This window comes from Psittacula echo (genome assembly GCF_963264785.1).
Source record: "Psittacula echo genome assembly, chromosome: 3".
Classification (NCBI taxonomy): domain Eukaryota; kingdom Metazoa; phylum Chordata; class Aves; order Psittaciformes; family Psittacidae; genus Psittacula; species Psittacula echo.
The window spans coordinates 48,205,424-48,232,568 of NC_137736.1; the positions used below are offsets into that span (position 1 = coordinate 48,205,424).

Sequence of the window (27,145 nt, forward strand, 5' to 3'; positions counted from 1 at the left end):
CATCTTCTGTCCTGGTTACACAGAGCAATGTGCCAACCTGGGAAAGGCAGAAGTTGGAAAGCAGATTATCTCCTTGGTGCAAAAGGCAGTACCCTTTGGATTCAGGTTCCACGCAGAGTCAGACCAAGAGGCCTTACAGGATCATCAGTTGGACACGCTTTGTAGCAAGGATAGAAGAGGACATGCTTGCCTAAATGAGACTTAAGTGGATTTAGAGTAATCAAACTGGGTTCCAGAAAACCTATATACTGTCTTACTCTGAATGTGTCTGACTTCACAGGTGTCCTATCCAGAATTGTGCTTTGATATATATATATAGAAAAAAAATACCCGATCCTGAGCAAAACTGAGCCACTTCACATAAGCCTGTCCAACTACTTCTTCATCTGAGGGATGGATCCAATAAGTACTTATTGCTTAACCTGTAGCATTAGCCACTTCACAAACTGCAGTGGCATCTACTGCTTTGTTAAGATTGCCAGAAGATGAGCAAGATATATGTCAGGTGCTGTATTCAACAACTCTTTGAAGTACTGAGGCATTCTCAGAAATCCCAGCCTCCTCTCTTTCCCTTCCTCTCTCTCCCTCTCTCCCTTCCTCTGAGGAACTACCATGTGAGGCTGAAAAGCCATGTTTCCTCACACAATTCCTCCTGAAACCATTTAATTCTTTGCTGTAGTCTGTAGCCGTGGAGCAGGAAGAAGTACCAGAAATCCTGATAATTTCTTCATAAATGTCTGCACAGCAGCTAGTTTTCTTCACTTCTGGGGCTTCTGAGCACTACTCCAACATAGACAGTGAAAAAACAAAAGATAAGAACATCACCAAAGTAGAGGAGAGAAATCTGCAGCTCACTAGCCCAAGGTACACAATGCTACCAACTGGCTTGTATGTGTCTTATTGAAATGGCTGCTGTGCCTTGCACCAGGCTCAGGCTAATAAACATGGTAAGTAAAAGGAAATCCTCACTGACTGGCAACTACTACATTTCCTTACCTCATTTTGGTATATTCAGACACTTTCAAAAGCTGGTTTTTATTTTCCAAAGCAAATGACACATGTAAGGCATGGTTTAGACTCTGCAATTTTCACAACCAGGCTGTGATTTTCACACTCCAGCTTCCAACTATTCCTTTAGCTCTGAAAATTCAACTTCAAGGACGAACATCTGTGATGCTCATTTTGTAGCTCTGCCTATCACACATTTTGCCCGACACTCATATTCCTGAGAGCTATACATGACTGTTAGAAACCAATAGCATTTAAAAGAATTTCAATGCCCAGAAGTCTCTCACAGGCAAACCTGTAACCCTTACACAGAGGAGACAGACGAGTTAGGATTCCAGGTATGATCCAATGATTTACTAGCATCTAGCAATCAGACTACTAGATTGCAATAATAGTAATTAATTGAGAGAGCTCCATGTAAAAAAAAGGAGTTCAGCAATGAAAACAGTCATTTATGGTCTCATGTATACTTACTTTGGCTTCACTGAGATTAAGTGTTCTCCATGAATCATAGCGGTGCACTGGTGGTTTGGCCAATATTCAGACAATACATCAGGGGAGAGAACTGCATATGATAACGCAACATCCTGTTTGGAGGCTTAAGAGGAAAAAAATCTAGCAATAATCACTTTCAAGGCTAGTAACTCAGTTCTTATTGCCTTCATAATGACTCCACAGCTATTCAGACAATGAAAATGGAGTCTGATATTGAGCATCATGAAGATAAATTAACAATAAAATGAGTCTCACTCATACATCCACTGCCTACTTTAGTGGAGGCCTGCAGAGATACAGTATGTACTTTTAAAGAATGTTGCCCTTCTCTTTAAAGTGCTGAGATGGTTGAAAGGGAGGCAGAAACAAAGCCTTTCTCTATTAAATACTAGGTTACTTTCCTGAAAGGGAAGAAAAAAAAAAAAAAGAAAAAAAAAAAAGTTGTTAAGATTCAGTAAACAAATTGTCTATTGGAATTAATAGTTCATATTATAAAAGCCTCTTGGTTTACCCATCATTTTAGCTAACAGAGAAAACACAACAGAATTCTTTTAAGGGCTTCAGATCTGGCACTAACACCATGCATTAAGTGACAAATGTCAGGCTGCTTGCCTTACTATGTTTTTTACAAGACTCAGTATCACAGACAAACCTACTATATCCCAGTTAATTAAAAACAAATAAAAACCCACACCCAAGCAACCAATCAAGCAAACAAAACCCCTTAAGAGTTGACATAAACCATACCAGGCAAATTTAATCTCATTTGATATAAGCTTCCTTCCTCCCACCCTGCCTCTCTCCCCACCCTGAGGCAGTCTTTTCTGTGTCTCAAATCATGCTGGAAATAACCCAGAGAAAAAACTCTTGGCTGGGGACCCCAAATGTCTTATGGTCAATGGATATACCCCCTGAAGACTTGCCTTACCTCTAAAATGGAAAAACTAGGATTTTACAAGTGTAGCAATTAAAAAAAATCCATCTGTAATAAACCTGGGGGTTATCATCCAAGGCTGAGAAACCAAAATACTGAGCTCATTCTTTAAAATCCATCTTGTTAAAGACACATATAGGACAATAAACAAAGGCTAATGAACAGAAGACTCGCTGTGTCATGTCTAAAATTAGACTGCATGACATTTGCATTGTGATGTGTTTGTGGAATGCTCAAAGGCTATTATATTATTGTTTTAAGCATCATATGTATCTTTATCAATTTGATAATTACAGCTAGTTCAGTACATTGCTAGTTCAATAGGTGACAGGATAATTTCTTACAGGAACAAATGGAGTCAGCATAAAGAGGCATATTAGTACAAACTGCAAGAAAAAAATGCAAACAGCAAGTCTCCTAAAGTTCCCAAAAGAAACAGCACAAACAGAAAGGACAGCATTACCTCCGTTTGCCACTGCCCTCCTGAGAGAGGTACTCAATCCTGAAACCAGCTAACTCAGTTATTGCATCCTCACCCACACAGCCAAAAGCAGCCTCATTAGCAATGCCCTGTGTGATATGCAGTCAAGTACCAGCACAGAAAAAGACATCAGAACATGGAGCTGGGAATGGGAGAACAGGGTAGGAGAAGTCAGGATTTAGATAGTTTGAAACTGCCACAGAATTGCACCTTAAACTGCTTAAAGTAAGAGTCATTTTGAGAGAAATGAGTTAAGGAATCATAAGTGGTAATCTGGGTAACTAGATAAAATTGCATTCTCTGGCTGGAACAGTGATGAGGGCACGGAGGACAGGCTGAGGAATACAAAGCTTCAGCTGAGTTAGACATAGCTAGACACAGTTTCCACCATGACTGACATACCACTGGTTGTCACATGCTTTATGAGACCACCTGAAGCTGCATATGTCAGACTGATTCAGACCAGAAGGAGTTTTAATTAAGAAACTCCGGGTTAAAGCCTGAAGTAATCCAGCCAAGTAATAGAGCAAGGTGAAAAACAGTGGAGCAATCGCCCTTGTATCACCGGATGAAACCAGAAACTGAAACTAAGCAGCAAATATGACAAAAAAAAAAAAAAAAAAAAAAAAAAAAAAGATATAGGGTGAAAAAAAAAAAAAAAAAAAAAAGGAGGAGCTTTGCGACTTTACATCACCAAATTATATACATTTCTTGAACCATCTGGGTATGTGTGGTTTGATCCATGTTGCATAAATATTTCATTGAGCTGCAAAGACAAATCAAAATACAGGTCTGGTGCAACTGGTACCATAATGATGCTAACATACTTGAAGTAGCTCTGACAAAGAGAAATAAAAGTTGGCTTAAGATCTAGAAGCACCCACAGTGCACATGCACTTTTAACACAGAACTCATGGGATATATGATGCTAAATTCAAGAACAGTGAAGTGCAGATTAGGAAAGAGATACTTTATGAAAGCTTCCTAAACAACAGGATATTTTAGATCACGGAACAGGATCACAAGCAACAAGTGGGAGCTGCAATGCCTGGCAACCACAGAGAACAAAATAATACATTGGTATAAAGGAAACCTCTATGAGATAACAGATACACACATATCTGTTACACTTGGTGACAGGAAAGTTCAAATGAGAACAGGATGGCTGCTCAACAAACATTAAGTATGACAGGAACAAGCCCCTAACATCAGTAGCTCTCACATTTTACATGACCTCTAATATTGCAATTGCCTTATCCATTCAGTTTGGTTTCATGAACCTCATGTCACTTTTGGCTAAGAGTTATAACCTCTATTGTAAAAAGGGAAAGATATCTGCAGTTTTCCTCAAGTACAATTGATTACAGCATTCCTTGAAATGCCAGAAAAACTAGCTTACCTCTCAGACTATCCACATATCTACACAAAAGCATTTCCAGCACTGGTTTCTGCTGACACAGCTGTTTTGCAGCCAGAAAAAACGTGGTGTTTTTTTTTTTTTAAGTATCAATAATAAAAAGTAATAAAAGCATGACACACCCCAAAGCACTTGGAGCTACTCCTAATGGAGAGCTGCAGAGCGAGCACAATCTTCTCCTGTAATCCCATCAAACCGTGAAAGGATCGTGTGTTTAAAGTGATCTTTTCTGATTATTGCTACCTTTAATACTGCTAGGGTGGGAAAGGACGGGGATGAGCACCAGCGATGTAGAGAGCATTAGGTCTTTAAAACACAAACAAAGCCGCCTCAATTTTGGCTCAGAGACACATCTCTCGTGTTTCTTTCAGCTAAAATTTCACCTAAATCATCTCTCCAACAAACTCACCAAAGCCCAACCAAACCACAAAATCAACATGTTCTGGCACGAAAGCCTCTTCAGCTGCACAGGAATAAAAACCGATTGCATGTGGGAAACACAACACCGCTGAACACATAACGGGGGCCCATCCTGCCAACCTAAGGACCAAGCAAGGTGACTTTGAGGGGAAACTTCCCTGTAAAGGGCGGTGCCACCTGCCCCGGTTCGGCTCCCCACACACCAGTGGGGCCCCGTAACCCAACCTCTGTGCGGGGCTGCGTCTTCTCGCGGGGAGAAACGGGCACAGAACTCGGTTGCCCGCCTCACGAGAAAGCTCAATCAGCGCCTAGACCCGCCCCCAGGCGGGGCGCGCACGTGCTGGAGGGAAACACGACGCGGCGCAGGCGCAGTGCGGCCGCCCCCGGGGAGGAGAAAGGCTTGAGGAGGAGAGCCTTACATTTCCCGGCGCCTAATTGACTGATGTCATTTCCCCAACTCCGTGCCTCGCCAGCCCATTGGCTGCTGGAGGGACCGCTATCTGCAGCTACGTTTCCTGGTTGGCTGTTGCCTCGCCGGCTCTCGCCCTATCCCAATTCGGGCCACGCAAATTAAGGTCTCTAACCACGCCTCCCGCCCCAGCCCCTCCTACCGTCTCTGCCAGCTCCTCCTTCCACCGCCTGCTCCTCACTCTCATTGGTCAATGAACACGTTCTGCTCCTCCCTCCCTCCTTGAGCTGAGCAACTTGATTGGGTGGCGGCGAGCTCCCTCAGGACCCCCTCCATTGACTCGCCGCACTGCGCATGTGCTGGTCTCGTGCCCCACCAGCAAACCCCCCCCCCCCCCCCCGAGGAGCCGGCAAAGCTAATAAAGTTTAGTTGCGAGGAGGTGAGGGGGGGAGGGCGCGAACGGCGGCACGGCCTGGCCCCGCCCCTTTCCTGCATTGCCACGCCCCCCGCCCTCGAGCACCGCCCGCGAGTCCGGCCCCGCCCCGACCTCCCCGAGCGGGCGTGGGGTTGGAGGGGGGGGTAAGAGGGGCTGGCCGTTGAGGGGGAGGGCGTGTGCGCCCGCGCTAGGCTAGAGCTGGCGGCATCTCCCTTCGCCTCCCCTCAGTCCCGCTCGGCGTCCGGGGTGGCAACAGCGGCAGCCTTGTTGGATAGCGGTGCCGGTGTTTTCTCTTCTTCCTTCTCGTTCTTCCCCCCCAGGACACGGTGAGCACAGTGGCGTGGAGGCGGGCTCACTTCCCTTACAGCGTCGGGGCGCGGAGTCTGCCATTGGGGTGCGGCGGGACGCGGGAGCTGTTCTCCTTACCCTAGACTGGGGGACCTCCTCCTTTCCAGCCCGCCCCGGCAGCAGCCGGTAGCAGCTGAGGGAGGAAGCGGCCGGCGGCGGCTCCTCGCCCTCCTGCCGCTTCACACCATACGGAGGTACTGTGGTGAACAAGGCGCTGCTTCCTGCCCAGTTCGGCTCCCCAAGCTGGGACGGTCGTCGGCTGCCCCTCGCCCGGTGGGCGCTGGTCTCCTCGCGGGGCGGGCGCGGCCCATAACTCTGCAGCCGGCGGCGCGTCGCGGGGACGAAGGGAGGGTCGCCTGAGGCAGGGGAGTGCCGGGGAATGTTGTGGCGGAAGGCGGAGGAGACCGCGGGCGCGGACGGCTGTCACCGCGGAGGCAGCGCCCTGGCATCACTGGGCTTCGAGCCGCCGCTGCCGCCTCTTGTCTGTGCTGGCGCTGGTCGGAGTTGTCACCCGGGACTAGGCTAGGCTTTCTCGTTGTATTTCAAGTCTGTCATTGTCTGGGAAACTTCACCAGCTCAAAACAACTTTGAGCGGAAAGAGAAAAAGAAAAAGTAATTTCCTTTAATGTTATAGCTGCTGGAAAACACAGTCGGCAAGTTCCTCTTATAACATAATTGCAACATCACTCCTTTAGAAGAAGCGAGACCTGAACATAGGATCGCAGGGAAAGCACTTAATCCCAACTCCTTTTGTGTAATGTGTGCAAAGACTAGGCTTTTCAGTGCCGTAGGACTCTCCGTTGGGAGATTTAATGTCTTTTAAAGTATTCTAAGGCTTTTCAGAAAGATCTTAAGTGCAAATTGCTCCTACTGTAGGGCTCTAATCCGGTGAATTCAAAATGAGTTTGGGTATTTGAGGAGACTGCTGTGTTGGTGTGGTTTTTTTTTTTTTTTTTTTTTTTTCATTTTCTGTAGTACATGCAAATGCAACCACACCAGTGCTGGACATTGTTGTCTGAAATTTGGGTGTATTCACTTGCTACTTGGTGGTTCTGACATCAGTTTCTGAAACTTGTATGTGCTTTCTGCTATCTTTGTTATCACTGACCTTATTCAGCAGAATCCTTTGTGTTATTGGTACTCCCAATCTTGTGTAACATCTGCCATGGCTATAGAAATACATAACATGGTTGCAGTTTTCGATGGCTATCTTGCTTCCTGCTTGCTTTTCCTCACATAAATCTTTTTAGAACTAAGAGACTGAGAGTAACCTTTTTTTTTTTTCCCCCCTCCCCCTTCTTTTCTCCCCTTCCCCCCCCCCCAATTCAACAGATGCAGTTTATGTTGCTTTTTAGTCGCCAGGGGAAACTGAGACTCCAGAAGTGGTATGTCCCATTATCTGACAAAGAAAAGAAGAAAATCACAAGGGAACTTGTTCAAACAGTGTTAGCCCGCAAACCGAAAATGTGCAGCTTCCTGGAATGGAGAGACCTGAAGATTGTCTACAAAAGGTTGTTCTGTCTCACCTCATAATTGCCTTACATGACAAACAGTGTAATAAGTAGCAAGAAAATAATGAAGGTTGATTTTTGTTGTTGTTTTGTTTTTTGCTTTTGTTTTGTTGGTTTTTTCCTTGCTGGCTATGGAAAACACTGACTTCTCCCTTGAATCTAATTTGATAACCAACTAGGAATCATTCATGTGTGGAAAATCATTCATGCATTTAGAAATGTGCTGAAGAAATGAGGTTTCCTTCTACTTCCAGAAGGAGTGGTGGGTCTTGATTCTCTGTTGAGATTCACACAGTACATAAATGCTTACAAATACGAAGCATGTAAGATTTAATACATGATAAAGAAAAACTGAATTTTATAAGTCAGTGACTTCATAAATCACCTGAAAATGTAGCTTGCTTTTAAAGGCTTATAGAAATAAGGAATAATTTTTGAGATTACCCAGTTTGGGTTTTTGTCCTTTCTTTAATTTTTTTTTTTCTATGAATGTGAAAAGGCATTTCTCCTAATTGAACAAATCATGGCTAGCTGTCTTCTGATGGAAGTAATGTATAATTTTCTTTGCAATAGTTTCATTTCTCAGTTGTTCCCTAACTTTTGTAGGAGTATTTGAAAAGCATTTTTTAGCTTTGTGCTGATCTTTAGAATGTATTACAGCGTAGCCATGTGAACATAATTTTCTCCGCAAATAACAGTAATCCTCATTCTGATTTGGTAGGCTGAATCTCTTCCAGCTAAAGCTGGTGCTACGAAACCTTGAGTTATCTCCCCTAGAAGGTTTGTGCATTCTTATTTCCCTCTTTGAGATGCTAAATGATTTGTGCCCTACAACAAATATTATTATATTCTCTCTATAGGTAAGGCAGAGAGGACTGGAGCTGAAATGAAGAGTTTTTAATTCTTTCCTAGTGTACCAAATGAGTAGAATCAAAAAGGCTTAGAGGTTTTAAGTCCGGTTTTGTTTATATGTTGGTGCATGGAACTTCATGCACATGAATGTGATTCAGTCTAATGCATGTAGTTCTTTAACAAGGAGGAGGAAAAAGGAGGAACAATGCATAAGGCTGTTTTGAAAGCATAGATAGTTTTTATTTCAGTCTCTTGATTTTCTCACAAAACTTATTGTGCATACGTGTAGGCAAGCTTACTTGAATCCTCTGCGTGTTCCCTTGAGTGCTAATGCCTACACGTGCTTCTTTAGCTGGACTTTTATGGGACTAAATCAGAAAAATTGAGCATGGGTAAGCCAGTCTCTTCTCTTCCTTGCCCAGTCTTGAACAGCAGTAGCTCTTCTGGTGGTGGTTTGATTTCCCGCAGCTGCTTTCCCTTCTTGGCTGTTCATTGCTATTAACAACTTGTCATGGCCTTTTGTGTCTAAGGGAAGTGGTGAAAATGTGGCTATGACTCTGTTGCTGAAAGTTTTGGTGTTCATGCATCTCAGTAATGTGTTGTGGATCCTCTGGTCAAGGAGAATGAAGAAATTTGCTGAGAGATGTATCCTAGACCATTTTGGGCTGGACATAGACTGCAGTCCATCTGCTAGACTGCTGGTGTGCACAGCTGACCGCAGTAGCTTACTTCATTGTGCAAACCAATCTGGCACAATTAGCCTAAGAAATCTTGTTAAGGTTAGCTTGTATCAAGCTAATAAACATCTCCAGTCTTTACTTCTGCTTTTCCGGCATGTTCTGTTAGACTAAAACATCATCAGAAAAAGAATCATAGAAGGACTAAGTATAAGAAGTGATAGTTTAGATTCTTGTATCTGATAACATTTACAGCTTTTAGGTTAGTAGGAATTTTTTCCGCTTATCACATTGTCATTAAAGGTGATGAGTACAAGCTAGTATGATTTCTTTGAAAAGAGAGATCAGTTATAACTCAAAATTAGATAATCCCCAAAAGACAATTATAATAGTCAAAGTTTAATACATTCTGAAGGGTGGGTGGCTAAAAGAGAAACATATCTGCGGGAGTTTTGTATGGTTTGTGAAACTGCAAAAAGTGTTCCCAATTGCTCACAGACAAAAGGCTCTTGAGCATCTGCTAGGATCTGTTCTTGTCCAATCTGTTACTGGGAAAGATCTGAACTTCTGTTGCACGTGTTTTTCAATATAAACTAGAAAAGTATGTGCATAGTGCGATTGTATATGTTGCATGTGCACGTTGCTATTAAGAGTCTGAAAGTGCTGAAATTGATGCGCTGTTCTTGTTTTTAGAGTGTCAACATGTGAGAGAGAATTGATGTAGATATTGTAGCTTGGAGAATTGTTGGCATTATTTAGAAGTATACTCAAGGGTTGCATCGATGTACCTATTTGCAAGAACAGAATGAACTCAGATGCAAAATTGGCAAGCCAGTAGCTTTTGCTGCCTTCTGATACTTAGTGTTTATCAAGAAAGCTGGACTATTTCGATTAGCCTCCTTAGCTCTCTAACATGTCATCCTTACTTTGCTTTCTGAATGAAACTTTAAGAAAATAGAACTGTTTTAAAATCCATCTGAATGTGTATGATTTATTTTATTTAGTTTCACACATGTAGCATTGATAATGGTTGCAAACTAGGGTCAGATGAAAAGGTGCCCTGCTTTTTATGTGGTTCATGAGTTAGTTAGGATATATGTACTCTGTAGCTGGTTTGGAAGAGAGTTTTTTCAGGCTGGTAGACACCAGAAGATTGGAAAAGGACATGAGTGTCTAACTTCAGGAGACAGATGGAGATTTGACGTGACCTGCTGGGTAAAAAAAAAAAAATAAAAAAAATTCAAATATGGGAAGTCAACAACAATTGCACTTTATGAAAATAGAGAGGGAGACATCTGCAGACAGCTGATTAGAAACTTAACAAACTTAGTTAATGATCACTCTTCATGTTTTGTCCTTCTAAGAACTAGCTGTAGTAGTACTGGTGCATACAGGTTAGAAATTCATGCAGCTGTCTGCTTATGGCAGAGAAATGCGTTAAATGCTAAAATTTGTAGTTTTACTGAAAAAATGAACTTAAGATAGGATGTGATTCTGCCCCTCCCAGATGTCAGCTGATCACTAGTTTAGCTTCTGGTGATACAACTTATTTTCATGGTGTAGTATGTTGCAGTCAAAATCGGGAATTGCAGAATAACTGATTTTTATATAAATTCCACTTTGTTAATATTTGGCTAACATGAGGCTTGTTTATTGTTGTTTCGTAATTTGATTAAGGATTTTGCCTTTGCTTTTATGTGTTTGCAGTATGAAGTTATAAAACTGTTGTAGTTTGTGCTGCCCTTAATGTTGTGGCAAATGTCTTTTATTTTAAAATAGGTTATGTTAAAGACTTCTGGAAAAACAAGTTTTAAAGCTTTTATTTTCAACTGTCCCATCCCTCTGGCTGCTCCTGACCCTCCTCCCTCCCTTCCTTCCTCCCCTCCACCCCAAGGACAAAAGAGACTATTCTTTAAGTAGTGTGCCTCTTAAAGTATTGTGAACCTAAGGTGCAGGCCTGTGGCTAGTGGTATGGTACATGCCCAGCAGTTGACATAATCACTGTCTATCTTTATCTTAGCTGCCAGTTGAATCTGTTAAAAATATCACTTGATGTTAATTAGGTGACTCTGTAAAACGGAATGCAATTATTATAGTGAATTAGGTACTGGGTTTGATTATTTTAACTTGATCAGGTCTTCTTTATACAGGATTCCAGTTCATGTGTCACTAGGAGGACCTTGGTATTAAGAGGAAATTCTTAGATGATTAGCAGTACGAAGTTTTTGTTCGTTTCTAAACCTACTGGAGGGTATAGCCTTCCTAAAAGGAGAAACTGTAACAAAAAAAAAAAAAAAAGCTTAATTTCAGTAGTGGTATTGTTGATCTCTCTGTAACTGATTAGTGACTGATTTGCCTGTTGTAAATGCTCAGAACAAATGTGTAAGTTTTTTTGGAGGAGAAAAAAATCTTCTTCCAATCACAACTTACTAGCTGTCCCAGATTTCATTGGGTCAACAACTATCATCAAACCACAGATTCCTAGGCTCCTGTATGCACCTGCCTGCCTTTTAAAGGCAGCTTGGTTGTCATTTACATTTCATTTCTGCTCCTATCAAACTCTGTAAGCTTTAAATTTCTGCAGTTAGGATCTATGTGCAAAGTGACTTCAGATGCTGACAGACTTTTGGCCTGCTTGTAGCTTTGCCTGGTGACATATTTCCAGGGCTGGCTTCAAGTAGGTGCTCCCTCAGCTAATAGGAGAATACCACTGAACTGATAGGGTTTATGAGGTATGCTCTACACTCAGTGACCTGATCTCCCAGCAGAGTTACTGAACCTTGTTGGGAGTAGAGCAGTAGCAGAGAACTCTGCTGAAGCTTTGCCTGCCAATCATGAGGCTTTCTGCTACTCAACTATTGCAGCTGTTGAGGGGTAGGTTCATGAATTTGTTTTGTGTTACAAAAAAATCTCCCTAAAGTAATCTATCTGAAATTCGGAGTTTGTAAAAGTATTTGTACGCCTCCCATGTTTCCTTTTTATTCTTTTACTCCACATTAGATTTTTAGGTGATTTTTTTTTTTTTTCTGCAAGCTCTTCTGGGGGTTTCTGTGTTTGCTCCCATTTCTGACAAGTGGAGGGAGTTCTGTCATAAAATATTTCCCTAAATGAATGTAAACACCTAAGTTGGGTATGAAGATACCTACTGAGAGAGAAAAGGGAGAACAAAGCAAAACCAAATCCAACCCAAACCAAAACAAGAACAAAAAAACCCTCAAACCAACTAACCACGAAAAAAAAAGACCAAACCCCCAACCAAAGCACAGTAGCAAGTGAAAGAAAAAAGGGCAGAATGTTTCTTACAGACTGCACTAGATTTGCTTTTGTGTGATGTGGCATACTTTACTATCAGGATTTGCCTTTTCAGTGGGTGGATATGAAAGACAGGTTTATGTCAAGCTCAGTAGGGGAAAACATTTCTGCAGAGCAGAAATCTTTTTTTCAGCCTTCAGTACTGTAATCTACTTGTCTTTGTAGGGCATTCTCTATGTAAGCTTCTACACTTGGCAAAACCTCTAGTTTATCTGCAGTAGACTAAATGTGGATACTTTTTTATGAAGCCCTGGCCTGCAAAGAAAATAAAATATTATACTATTGTCTTTGAGAATTTGCATCTGAAGAAAGGTATACCTTAGTAGTAGGCTCATGCCCTTTGCAGTGATGGCTGACTTGTTTATAGTCTTCCACTATTTGCCATATAGGCTTATTGAGTCTGCATTTATTTTCTTTTGTTGAGTAGTGATCCATTAGTCACGGTTGCTACTTAGAAAATACTTAGAAAAATATTCTCTGCTTATAATGATAGATACCCAGACCTCCCTTTCATGTTAAGATGCCCACTGAATGGTTTTTGTTTCTTGGTATTCTTTTGCCAAAACTGCAGTTGGCAGAGCTTGAATGTGTAGTCTACTCACTAGCTGCCAAATAAAGTCTTTCAAAAGTATGCTATGTTTTCTTTTAAATGAGGATGCTGAGAGCAGACACCTTTCTGGGAAAGTACTTTATGTTAGGTAATCTCTCCCTTCTGTCCCCACCCCCCCTCTTTTCTGTGGGTATTTACATAAAATAGTGATGTTCATAAAAAGAGATTCATAAGTGATGGGGAAGCACAAAAGGACTGTTCTATGTGGATAAAATTCAAATATTTGAGTTAGATTTTATAATGTTTCCTGGTATGTGTTTAAAGTTGTGTTTAAGCACTGTAAGGCAACAGTTTAATTACACTTTATAATCAGTGCTGCTCATCTGAATATGAAGAAAGCTATATGAAGAAAAGATGGATCTGGCCTGAGTGCTGGTAATTAGTGTAAATGTCAACTAATGCACCAAAGCTCTTTCTCTACAATGAAATACAGCAAGTTGGAGCTTGACTTCTACATTTCTCAGTAGATTTGAAAATGCTTTTCTTTATAGTATCACTTTCCAATACTTTTTAAAATAGCTTTGTTTAAAAGATTCCTTCTTACAGATTGGATCTTGCAGGCTAGTTGAAAACTAAGCGAGGCACAAACACAACAATGTAAAATCAAAAGAACTGTGCTCAGATAGGATTTCTGATGAGCTGACAAGTCCCTATGGTGAGGAGATGAAAAAGCAAGGGAATTAGTGTTAAGTGCTTCAATGGAGGTGTCTTCCTCTCTTCCCTCCTCCCAAAGTTTTGTGGTAGGATGGAGGAATTGGCAGGCAATAATTTTGTTAAAATAGTTTAAAACTCTTATTCAAAAGTTATTCTAGTAAGTTTTCATAATGAAGCCACAGCAATTTGATTCAGAGCGGGGGGGGGGTTCGGGTCATAAATGGTGCTAGGTGAGCAAATTTGAACGTACTACAAAATGCAATTTTTTTTTTTTTTGCCAGACTTCTAGCCCAAACCCTGACACTTTCTTTGGGGGCTTACGAAGTCCCAGCTTATAAAATATGCATAACGTTTAAAAGGTCTGTACCTCTCTGTGCATGGGAAACAAATGCGCATCTTAAATTTGGCATTCACATCTGAATGGCTTTTTCAATAGGGCTGGCTACTGAGTGCTTAATGTGGCCAGTTGTTCTGAGTAGGTAAACAAAAGCTGTTTCTGCTTCCTGTAAATTATCAGTTACAACAGGTGTTACTTGAAATCTCATTTGTGCCATGTGTGTCTATGTAGCATATGGTTTTGGCACTTAAAAATTCAGCTTTCATTTCTGTTCTGATTTTTTTTTATCAGCTTTTTTTTAAACATGACTTAAACAAGAGTATGGTAGAGCACAGCAGAATTGAATGGTCTTTTCGTTAAAGTGGCAAATCAAAATATCTGAAGCAAAGAATTCCCTGTCTTCCAAGGTGGTAGTGGATTGCTAGAAACCAGATGATGGTGTCTTGTTAGCCTTGTACCAGGATCATTGGTAGTGATTGAATTGTTGACTTAGTAGCAATTGGGGTATAAGACATTAGCATTAATTTTGGAGTTTTTTGGCATTTGTTAAATTCTTTATAAAGACCAAATTCTAATTGTTAGTTCAATTTATCTTTCCCAAGGTATTTTCCATAGTTATTATCTTTGTGTGTGGCTTTTGTGATAAAAATTTAAGATTGAATCTGTTAATTAGTATACCAGTGTTTGGATGTTACAGATAGTAGAAAAAAAAAAAAAAATTGCCCCAGAACTCTGTCAGGAGGCCAAAAAACCCAAATGTATTTCCTTTTTCAATCACCCCTTAAGCTAATTTAATTCCATCAGCTGAAGAGTGATAAAAACTGAAGTCTTTCTTGAATCAAGGAGGCAGATCCCAGGAGTATGTCTGCTGTCCTGTGTCTGCTGCAAGTTCTTTGGTAGCGCTTGTATGACTGCTGATGTAGCGTAACAGTGTACTGGATTTGAGTATGAAGGACTACTGAGCGCATAATACATCTCAAGTGCATTCATTTTGTACATGTTCTTATGCTAACATCAGGATTATTTTATTACAGATATGCAAGCCTCTATTTCTGCTGTGCTATTGAAGATCAGGACAACGAACTAATAACTCTAGAAATAATTCATCGCTATGTAGAACTTCTTGACAAGTATTTTGGCAGTGTAAGTTAGTGTCTTCATATTACATAACTTTTTTTTTTTTTTTTTAATGCCCACAGCACTTTCAACAGCTAGCTGATTATGGTTTCTTTAAAAGGTACATCTGACACATTTTATGTTATTTGCTTGGCCTAAACTAATGGTTGCCTATGTGACTGTTAAAATGCAAAATACCAGTAATTTGGGAGAAGAACTGTTATTAATCTGGAGTTAATTGACTTGTATTTGTTTCATTTTTGTAATAGCCTCACTTGAGGTCAGGCAAAATCTTATACTTAGCTTTCTGGCTAGCCACCCAGACTTCCTTCTCCCTGACACTGCTAGTGTGTAAGCATTTCTTGTATCTATTCCCAAACGAGACAGTTGGTTGTGAACTAGCAGGAGCAGTGGGCAAAGAAATGGCAGACATCTGCTTATCAAAATAGCAAACAAACAACTGTAGTAATGTATATTAGCACTCAGAAAAACTGCTGCTCATCCTTCTACCTTCCAAGTCCTTCTGACTGGGAGGTGCACAGAATGAATAAGAAATTTGAGATGACTGTGTTTTAATGTTTTATTAATATTATTATAATAAATAATTATATAATAAATTATTATTATAATGTTTAAAATTAAAATATTAAAATTAATATTAAAATAATAATTATATAAGAAATATAATAAAAATATAATAAATCTTATTTATATAATAAATAAGATTGCATGTTCTGCCTTTGGATACCGCAGGCAAGAAGAGAACTCTATGTAGGAATGTTCTCTTGCTTCATAAAGAGCCACGTTATATTGACAGTTACGAATTGAATCCTTTTCAACAATGAAAACATTTTGCAGAGAGTTTACTATAACTGTACTTAAGCAAAAAAAATTTTTTCTCAAGGGGTTGATTTTGTTTGTTTGTTTGTTTTTTGTTTGCTTGTTTATTTTGTTGTTCTTGCCCATTTCTTAAAAAGTTACAGCCTGAGGCTAACATCTTGGTTTGGTGAAGCTGTGAACAAGTATTGTGAGAGGATATACCTCAATAAATAGTATCCTCCTACTTTCTATTAATGCTTGGTGTTCTTTTTAGGTATGTGAACTTGATATCATCTTCAATTTTGAAAAAGCCTATTTCATTCTGGATGAGTTCCTTTTAGGAGGGGAAGTTCAGGAGACTTCGAAGAAAAATGTTCTCAAAGCCATTGAACAGGCAGATCTTTTACAGGAGGTAAGCAAATTCAGCTTTTTCTGGCCAAAGTAACAGCATGGTAGGCTTGAATTGAAAAAGCTTCCATTTCTGTAAAGCTTGTAGGAGGTGCTTTTTAGCATGCTTAGCATGTAGTTTCTAGTTGGTTGTTCCAATTGTGCACTATGGTGATGCTCTCTGCTCTTTTGTTTGGCATGTGTATATTGTAACCTACTGTGATTTTTTTTGTTTTGCTAGAAATGCAAGTAGCTGTTCTGTGTATATACCTAGATAATGATAGTTCATGCTGCTTTAACTTAGTTTTGTTCATGTGTCTTTAATTTCTTCTTTTTATTAATCAACCATTAGTTTTTTTGTCATACCTGATGCATGTTCACTTCTTTACTGTTTCATTGCTGAAATCCAGAAGCTAGACTCTCTTCTTTGAGACTCATTCAGGTATAGTTCTCATTCTAAAGACCTGCCTTTCTGCTATAGGTTGCTTACCCTGGAACATTTCTATCTTTTAAGTTGACAAAGTAGTAAAAGTAATGCCATAGAAACATACAGAATGACGTATAAGAGCAATTGTTTTTTCACTTCGCTTTTATTGTTCATTGCTAACTTCGAAAAAAGACAGAATACATCTCTATACCATTTTCTTTGGAAAACGTGATGGGAAGGGATTCAATGATATAGAAAAGCTTAGTATAATTTCCCCATGTTTCTCCATCATATGCTGGATTTTTTTTATTGGTTTTGGGAAGGTAATGGTGGTTTTGGGTTTGTGGGGTTTTTTGTGTCTGCATTTGTGTTTTTGTTTTCTGGGCATTTTTTTGTTTGTTTTCATTTGTTTGTTTGTTTTGTTTATCCTCCCCACCCCCACTCCATCCTCCCACTCCTCAATTGCTGTAGTCTTGAGGTGAGTGTTAAGGTTCTTTCAAACCTAAATGGAAATCGAAATTCTGGTGTGCCAGGGGACTTGTCAATCTTGTGTGCAAGTCAGTGGAACATCCAGTGTAACAGGGATGATGAGCCTTAATTTTGTTTACATGTACTGAGATTCACAGGTAAGATTACATATAGATGTAAGCTCTTTTTTTTTTTTTTTTTTTCCCCCCTCAGTTTGTTATTTCATCCTGTGAGTTAATTGTTTAATTCTCTTATAACTATTCTGTGTTCCACTTGTACTCTTTTTGTTGAATGCGGTACTAGTAGCATGGGGAAACACAATGTGTTTTACCCTTGTAGTTGTGTTTGTAATCCTTTCAGAGTACAGGCAAATCCACAGCACGTTACAGTTCTGGTTGGTCAACGGCTAGTTAGTGTCATGAGCAAGGTCAGCCATTACAGATTTGCTGCCCTTTTTTTCTAGTAAGGAAATTATATGCGCTTGTGTACGGCTTGTATTCTGATGCAGTTTTGGTTGGCCCCTTTTTTACCCTTAAAAGTAATTATCTTAACGGGAAGTCCTGTTTCCATTTACAAAGGGGGTGTGGGGGGAATAATCTGTTTAGTCTCTGAAAATGTTTTGCTGCTCTCTAGATACCTGTTACATCTGGTTTTATATATTCTGATCTGTCTTCTGCAAATGTGCAGTTAATAATACATAAAATAGAATTACTGTACTTTTCCACATTCTCACTAGTTTTGAATTTTATTTTCATCATTTTTCTAGGGCTCTTCTAAAACAAAAAGTCATTCTACCTGTAGGAATTAATTACTGGTTTATATCCAAACAATTAACATTCTCTTTTTACACATAAATTTTACACAAAAGAAAGTATTACTTTTTCAGTGGAAGACTTTTCCTTTGCCCTGATAGATGTACTCTGATTATCCTTCTTTTCCGTATCTCTGAGATTTTCTGTTCTGTCAAGGTTTATTAGGTCTTATCTGATTAATTTGGAATGTGAGTTTATCACAGTGCCACTCTAGTCTTACGTTTGATGTCTATGTATTTCATTCTTGGTTATGTTGATTGTTGATCAAGTATAAAGCTACTCCATATATCTGATTTTTAGTTTATAAAACCCGTAAAAGCCTGAGTTAATATTTAAATCGAGCTTCCAAGAAAGTTGAACTCTTTCTGCAGAGGTTTGTTTTTGTATCAACTGCTGCTGTGTGCATGCTGAGTTTGATGAAGAGGGTTGTTAAAATAATAGTTTGTCACAACTGGAGACTTTCTGGTACTTTAGTTAATTTCTGCTTCCAGGAATACTTCAAAGCAACTGGAATGAAATGTGGTTTGATTCCCAAATGCAAACCATTTGTAGCAGGGTGGCTGTGTGTTTGTTTTTGGCCATGTCAGATCCTAATTATGTGCAACAAAAGAACTTCTATTTGGCCCTGAATACTCAGGTTGCCTAATTTAAAAATTATTAATCATCACTGAATACACAACATTATTAATTAGTAATGCTATATACATTAATGTATGAAGTGCCTTAAAGATTAAAAGCTGTACAGAATACTTAAGCAAAGGAAAATCATTACAAATACATTAAGTGGCTATTTGTGTGTTGTTAAAAGGAAATATGCAGAGGCATAAATTGCTGAATAGTGAATTAGCTCTTAATACCCTTGTCCGCTTGTTTTTTCTGTGGTGGTTTTCTAGCATGTACTGTTTCTGAGCACCTACTTCAGTTTGTCATTAAGTTCTTCGTGCTGTACAGCCCACCTACTGACTGCTGGAGTTTGTGTGACTGAAACATACTAACTTTTTAAACCTGCCTCACCTTCACTTTCTTGTTAGCTCTTCAATAATGTGCTCATTTAAAATATTCATTCCCTACACCCCATTTATTACCACCTGTTAACTTACCAATAGTCAGTTGTCAATACTAGCTGTGTTATATGTATCAATGGTAGTAAAAACTAATTATTCCAGTGTGCTTACATGCTTCCTTGTAAATCTGTTGCTAGCAATACTTCAATAGAATGCCGTCATGTATCTTGATTGATAATTTTGTATCTTGCTTGCTGTACAAATCTTAAATATTTCACTAGTGATTACAAAGTCATGCCTTTCTGAAAAGTTGTGTGTTTGCTTATGCGAACAACTTGTACTGAGAGAATGGGCAGATGCAGTATGTTGTTGCATGACTTATACACGTGGTGTGTGGAACAGCTAAAAGATAATCCAGTGCATGATTTCATGATACTTATAGTGCATGAAACTAGGAACATAATATGCTCTACGCAAAAGAAAAAAGCTGAGTTTTTTCACTCAAGTCTAATTATTGTGGTTTTTACAAGTAATTCCATATGCTGCTAGGAAGTTCATGGTCATTTACTGAGCTAAAATACTAATATCAAGGAGTTAATAATTCTAATGCCTAAACCAGGCAATGATGTATATGTTTAAAAGCAAGTAGGTACAGACTTACTCATGTTCATTTGAAGAAAGTTCCTAAACTTTGGCTTTGAGTGAAAACTCTTTCTGTTATTCAGTCTACGTAATTTTTATAAAAAGTATTTTGGAAATTACCCCCATTTTGTCCATCACTGTTCTTTTGTAGGGTGTGTATGTATTTAATATTTGATTGCAGAGCATCTGAAATAGTGAAAATTTAAATATTTTTTAAGATGTTATCTCAATAAAAAGACCAATGGATCTGTTGACATACCACACTTGTTTGTTTCCATCACTACTTTGGTAATGATAAAAAATCTAAAAGTGATGTGAGTCTTTTCTCTTAGGCTCTTGCAGTTTAGCCTCAGGTAGTATTTACTAGTCCTTCTGCATGAAGAAAAATAGATACTCTATCAATTAACCTTATTGCCTTTGTTATTTTAAGGCCTTACCTCATCCTGTATCAAGAAGGGTGCTTAAATTGTTAATGTCAGCTGATTTCTACTAGATGCTTAGGGTTGCTGTGTAGATTTAAGCTTCTAGTTTTAGAATGAGTATCTTTGGAAATAAAAATTTGGTGTATTTCTTATGCATGCCATGAAAATTGTTTTCTTAAACACGAAATGTTCTAATTGGAAACCATAGGTTTAAAGTTATGCATGATAGCAGAGAGATGGTATTAGATTGTCTTTGAGATACGACAAAATAAAGGAATGTTAGCATAAGCAATGACAAAGAAAATCCCTGATACTTAAGCCTGGAGTGAGTGGGAGGAGGATGATTTTTGTCTGGTTTAGGAAACAGCATTTGTAAGCACCTGTTTCTTAACAGTTGCCTGAGAAACTTAGCATAATTAATGCAAATAATTCATTCTTCATTTAATGTTAGCTCTTAAAAATAGACTACTGCAATAGACTGCCTTCCTAAGTTGGCAGTGACATTAATTGCCTTGACTGTACCTGTATTCCTCTCAATGTGAAACAGGAATGGATAATGAGGTCCTTATTATAATGGAGATCTGACTGCCTTGATTGCCATCTGTTCTTCATGTGTAACTTCTGGCTCAGTTTCAGGCAGTCAGCTTGGTTGGTCAGTTCAAGACCGCGTTCTTAAGACATGTATGTACTTGATTTTAGGCACAGATGATGATCTAAACTTACTCATGGAAGACAGAGTAAGTTATGGTAGTGTTTTTGTAGCTGATGCTTTTGTAAAATGCATTTCAGCTGTCAGTCTCTGGAGGATATTGGATATGTAGCAGGAAAGAGGAGGTAATGCAGTTAGCGTGTTTGATCTTTTGGTTTACATATGCAGTGTATGTCTTGTCCATTTCGATGACATCTTGTCATCGATTCCGATACACTGATCAAAAATAAAGGGGCTTGTTTATGATACTAGTTCCAGATGTTATTTAAAAACCTGGAATTAAACTATTTTTGATTTTGTGTGATAGTCTATACATAAGCGGAATAATTTGAGAATGTGCATTCAACATAATTACTTTCTTTTTGAGGCATTGCATGTTTTCTTAATTGCGCTATTCAAAATATGGGTGCTTTTTAAGTAGCATGTGAGGAAATGGGTGTCTGTGTAAATGGCTTTTTGTAAGGTACTTTGAGTGTGGAGAGATAGGTGTTTTTTTCCCCCAGTCTTGGGAGTAAAAAGTTTAATTGCTTGTTTTTAGAGAGTGGCTTAGTTTGCCACAAAACATATTACCCCAAATCAAGATAAAAATATATTGGGCCTAAGTGAGGTTAGTTACTTTTGTGTTTGTTTTCCCGCATCAGTTGAACAGATGGTTATTATTCTTTGAATGAATAGGCCTTGTTTAACTGCTTGGCTACAGTCGTGCTCTGTAACATTATATATATAATATGCATCACTTTGTAAGAATTTATTTGCACCTTGTCTTAGGCAAATTTATTTATTTGTTGTTCAGTTATGATATGGGTTGTTATTGTGGTCATAAAAACTACACAGCCTCTTAAAATCAGCATTTGCAGGATGGAGACCAAGGAGATACACAGTTAAGAAGTGTTAGTGTGCATGGGAGGTATTTCCAAATGTGTCAGTTAAAGTTCCAAGCCTTGTCATGCTAGCATTTGTTCTTTGTGTATGTTTGTGTTAATTACTTTGCTGTTTGCAGTGTTCTGTTTACGTATAAAGTGATGTGAGAAATGCAGTTCTATAAAGATTTTACTTTAGGTATATACATATGTTTATGGCTCTCTTGCTTGTCATTGACTGTACTGTAGACTGATAAAGCCTACCAACAGTTTTTGTAAGAAGTTGTCATAGCTTTATAAATACCTAATAGAAATTCAGCTGGACTTAAGGTGGAAGGAACTGTAAGAATACATGTAATCAGGAATCACAGAAACATGCTTCTCTTTGAAACAAGCCTCTGAAGACAACTAGTTGTACATTTTAAAGTAGCAGACAGATCTGTAAACCTTGATGTCAAAGATGTTTCCATATTTTTAAATAGATATTTTTGAGTTGGAGTACTGTGGAGTAAGCTTTCCTGCAAATACTTACCAAATCATATTCTTCTGTTTTAAAACAGTAGGAAAATTGATCCAGAAAATTAACAGGATAATCTGCACCTCTGTTTTTCTCCCAAGTAGGAATGGGGGAGGGGAAGTTAAATGTAGTCTTGAAAAAGTGTCATTGAGTTAAGAGGTTACTTTATCATTCTTCACCCCCTTCCCATTCTCAGAGTGCTTTTTTTTCCTGGCAATTTAAATATTTTACTGGTCTGTGAGTCTTTTAATTACATTTAGAAAAATGCAGTTCAGTATTTTAATGTTCTTTCTGAAGTTTCTTGCTTTTCTGGATGTGTCATGATGCTTAGGATTTATCAGATTTGCAGGCTGTGATTTCTAAATGCTTTAGAAGTCTAGATGTCTTTCCAGAAACATCTTGGCAAATATTAATCTGTCCTTGCCTTTATGAATTGAAAATGGTAGAAAGCAATCTGCTTTTTACCTGAGTAGCTTTTGTTCAGACCTTTAAAATATCATTTTATTAAATCTGTCTCCATAATACTTTTTTTCCTGTTTTGTTTAGTGTGTATGTGTGTGAGATGTAAGTGATCTTATTCTATTAAGAATCTTTAATCAGCATTTTGTTTTCTTTAAGACTCAACAAGTTGTGAGGAAAGAGTCTTCCATATAAGTATTAAATATTCATTCAGTCAGCTTTGCAAATAGAAACATAAGGAAATTTCAATTATAAGTAAGGCAAGTTAGTGTAAGTAAAGTCCTTGCTGACTGATACATGATTCAGTATCCTGGCTGGTGTAAATTCCAGTACTGATCAAGATCATCCACTTTGCAAAACTACCTATGAAGTTGATCATGCACTGATATAAACAGTTCTTGTAGAATGGTTAAGGATATATTAATGGTACCCTGAATTCCTTATGGATTATAATTCTATTAAGGGTGTGTTTATTACCTATACATTAACCTATACTTTTTCTCCAGAGATATTCTTCTGTTGCTGTCTGTAGAAGCACTGTGTCAGGGTGATGTGATGAAAATTTTAGCACTGCTGCACATGTCATAACTGTTTTCAGGAGCTTAGTTGTGTGCTTTTTGTCAATAAACATAGTAAATTCCATGAATAACTGCGGAAGGCTGCTAGGCAGTAAAGAATATCTTATCTTCAAAATTGCATACTCGTCCTGAATGAGCACATAATTTTGCATTTTAGCAGAACATTTTCCCTGAATCTGGCAGAATATTGGAAAGAGCAATCTTAATGTTTGGACCCTGAAATAGTGAGGAGAAAATTAGATTTTTACTGGTGTCTGAGATGTGTGATGTTGCAGTGCTTCTACCCTTTCCTAAAATTCTTGCTACCTGTGAAGATGGTTTTAAAGTGACACAATAGTAGGTGAAAAGAATATGAATGTCCCCAGGAGGTATTGCCATTGTTTTCATTTTTTAGGTTCTCATTTCTTTGTGGTCTTGTCTGTATGTTGTACATGTCAGCCATATTGCTGATATGTGTTTGGGGGCTTTTATTTATTATTTTTAAGGGAGAAGCTATGGTTTTGTTTTGGGATTTTTTTGGTTGGTGTTTTGGTGTTTTTTTTTTGTTTTGTTTTTTTTTTTGTTTTTTTTTTTTTTTTTTTTTTTTTTGGTTGTGTTTTTTTTTTTTGTTTTGTTTTGTTTTTTGTTTTTTGTTTTTGTTTTTGTTGCCAAGCTGTATAGCAACAGTAGCAGTTCTGGTGATGGATATCAAGATGCATTAAAAGCATATATATGTTAAATCTTAGGCTGAAAATTTGATTTCAAAAAAGCAAAAAACCCCCACAAAAGTCTGAGAAGAACCTATTGCTCACAGTTTTCTGAAAAAAATCTAAGTACACCTGGTTAACAGATGGATTAAAGTAAAATTGTTCAACTTTTTGCACCGAGCACCACTATGTGAAAATGACTGGTTTATATACTACTCAGCAAGTAACAATGAGGCTTAATAGTAAATGCAGTACATAGCTCTCGAATTGTTTAAATTACTTTAGGGCTGTTAGGTGGAGAAGTTGAATGAAATTCTTACTTTAATGGAACAACTCTTACTTTGATATCAGTATAAGTCACTGGATTAAACATGTTTCACATAAGTCACTGGATTAAATATATGTAAATATGGTAGCATCCTATTCTGATATGCTCTCAATCTGTTACAATAATGAACAGCTGGTCTTAAGTTCTCTTTTTTTAAAAAAAAAAAAGAAAACACAACCCAGAAAAACCCCAACTTTGAATTAGTACTCCTTCAAGCAAAGGTAAAGCTTTCTCAACAGTTGTCTAGAATTTATTATTTTAAGGTATTCTTTGTCTTGGTAAGAAATGAAAAATAAACTTGAGGTGTTTTTTTTTAATGCATCTATTTGGAGCCTTTGAACAGATGTTTTACTGATGCATATTTGTTGTTTAAGAGTGGGCTTTTAATAGGACCTGATAAAATTGTATTTATTGAGTAACAGTGGCTGAAACATTTGAATGAAATAACTGAATTTAATTTTGTATATAGTTTAGAATATTTTCTAATGTTTGTTTTAAACAGAAATAACCTGTAAACAATTGGGTGGGTGTTGGGGTTTTGTTTGGTTTTGTGGTGTTATTTTTTGTTTGTTTTGTTTTGTTTAATTAAGTAGTTGGTATTGCATTTTCACTACTGCTTGATTTTGTGTTTGTAGAGCCAGAATGAAGACTGGGGAGGTTTGTCTGAGGATATCTTATGATTAAGAGCAATCTAAGGCATTAGCCATTTTGACCCCCATCTAAATGATTGGTAACTACCGAGTTTACCATTTTGGTGGCATGGATTAAATGGGTGCTATGCAAAGACTGCTGCACGTGTAATTAAGTCCTTGCAAGGGTAAACAGAAAATGGGTGATGGGCTTAACTTTCTGCAACACTTGCATGATGGTCTTTGAAGAGTGCTTTGAGTGTTCCCTTTTATTTTCCTTTGTTTACTAACTGCATCAACTGGAAGTGTCTGACTTCTAGCTTTCTTTGGTGTTGATAATCAAGTGGGATAATGCAAGTTAGAGAAATGGTTACTAAAACTAATAACTAAACAGATGTTTGGCTTTGTTTACTTACAATCAACCCATGTAAATGTGTATTTACTGGAAAATGAGCTTTTTACATCTGCTGTGCAAAGAAAATGGGCCCTAAAAAGACTGGGTGCTGCTGCAGTTGACTGTATATCAAGTGCCGGATGCTGCATGACAGAACAAAGCTTATTTGCATATATAGTGCATTGCAACATATTTTTTGTCCAAAGCATAAGCGGAATACATTGTGGCAGTCCTTTTAATAAAGGTAAGATTTTATTTTACATAAGTCAAGTTTAAAACACATGTGAAAATAACTTGCTGGAGAAAACTTTGTCTGCTGCTTATTTGAGACAATGATGAACAAGTAGTTCAGTAAAATTGTCTTTGGTAATGTGGAACTGGAGTAATAGGTCTAATTTCATATGCAGCTTTATAAACATCAGGATTTAGTTTCCAGACAAAAGAAAATTCTTGCAATAGACAAAAATATTTTGTAATGTGTTCAAAATCAAATTCACTGTTCGTGTATGGGTGTTTTTACCATTTGAAAGTTACTTAGTATATGAAACGGCTGTTGATCCATGTTGGGGAGTGGCTAATAACCTGCTTGTGTATTAGACTTGTGGAATTAGGGCATTCAACGAGTCATTTGTTCAAAATGACATAGAATCTTTTCTATGAGTTTTGACATACTCTAAAATAATGATGAGAAAACCTAAATGCTCAAGATGATTCTTCTCCACAGTTTTTCTTCCCCATGTTTATTCCTCTTTTTCCTGTTTATAACAAGTTCATGTATGAAGAGTGTGATTCTCACTGTGAGAATTAGTATTAATACTGTAAAACTTTCCTTGTAATTAAAACTTTTAGAAGTATTTATGTTGCTTGGGACCTATGCTAAACAGAGCTTTTACTTAGGAGTCTTCATCTTTTTGTTGTCTTAGCTACAAAAAGACATTCTGGAACATGCAACCTCCGGCTTGGAGAATTCTGTGTGCCTCCAGTCTCCATACTTGTCTGCAGTATGTCTCTGATTAATTCTGTGTATGGGCACAATTTAGTTGAAGGAATGTGCTTTGCCACCATTAATTTAAGCACAGCAGCATTACTAGATGCCCATGGGATGCTTCCTGGTCTGTACTGTTCCCTGGAAGGAGTGAAGGAATAGCGGCTGTGTACAAAGCTTAGTTTACATGGTTGGCATGACTCCACAGAATATGGATAAAGGGGCATGGGACAAATAGATGGTTGTATATAACAGATGGGGACAGTTTTCCTGCTGGAAGAAACTGCAGCTTGTATATTGGAAGGAGAATCATCTGTAGTAAAGAAATATTTCCTCAGGTAAAGAAGGCTGTCTTTGGGCAAGGGGAGGAATTTGACTCATACATCTTCTGTGCTTGGATTAACCTGATATTTAACAGGTTATACAGCTCAGATTACTTAATCTGTGTTACTTTGTCAAACATAAACAAGCACTAGAGGAGAACAATTTGGGTTTTTTTCTCTGTTTCAGAGAGATTTGCTTATAAATTTAAGGTAAACCTTGTATAATGTTAAAAACCCTGCAGTGCTGTACAACTAGACAGGGTGAAATCTCTTTATTGTACATTCAAGTTCTGCTGAATAGAATTTATGCATTCTATCAAAAGCAGTTTACAGGTAGTAAAGTCATGGACTTGAGTCAGAATGCAGTTTCCTCATCACCTAAAATAATGCTGACAGTGTCTTATGTTGAGAAGGATGGATCCATTCCTGCTGCTACTTTTGTGGAGGCACTTGTGTTCATGCACTTGCCCTGTGATTATGTGGTTCCTAGCTTGTTAGCTAAAATCTGAGATTATGCAGGATGGAATGAGTGAAGTGCCAGGAGGAGGAAAGCAGTGGCATTGAAAAGGGAGGTAAAAGACATCTGCTTTTAGTGGCAGCCAGGACTTCCGCTAAAGCAACTTAAATTACACTGGGAATTACTAAAAATAAATGTAATTTAAGTGTTTAAAAAGCCAGT

General features: G+C 38.3%; 1 protein-coding gene across 2 annotated transcripts in view; it reads left to right on the top strand.

The window, feature by feature from the left end:
• The first annotated feature begins 5,766 nt into the window (after positions 1–5,766).
• AP1S2 (adaptor related protein complex 1 subunit sigma 2) overlaps positions 5,767–27,145 on the top strand; it is a 33,151-nt gene continuing 11,772 nt past the window's right edge. For both annotated transcript variants that reach the window (XM_080612580.1, XM_080612581.1), the window contains exons 1-4: positions 5,767–5,926; positions 7,281–7,459; positions 14,936–15,044; positions 16,111–16,248. In XM_080612580.1, the coding sequence (XP_080468706.1) occupies positions 7,281–7,459; positions 14,936–15,044; positions 16,111–16,248 (426 nt within the window). In that variant the 5' untranslated portion in view covers positions 5,767–5,926. The remainder of the gene's footprint in view (positions 5,927–7,280; positions 7,460–14,935; positions 15,045–16,110; positions 16,249–27,145) is intronic.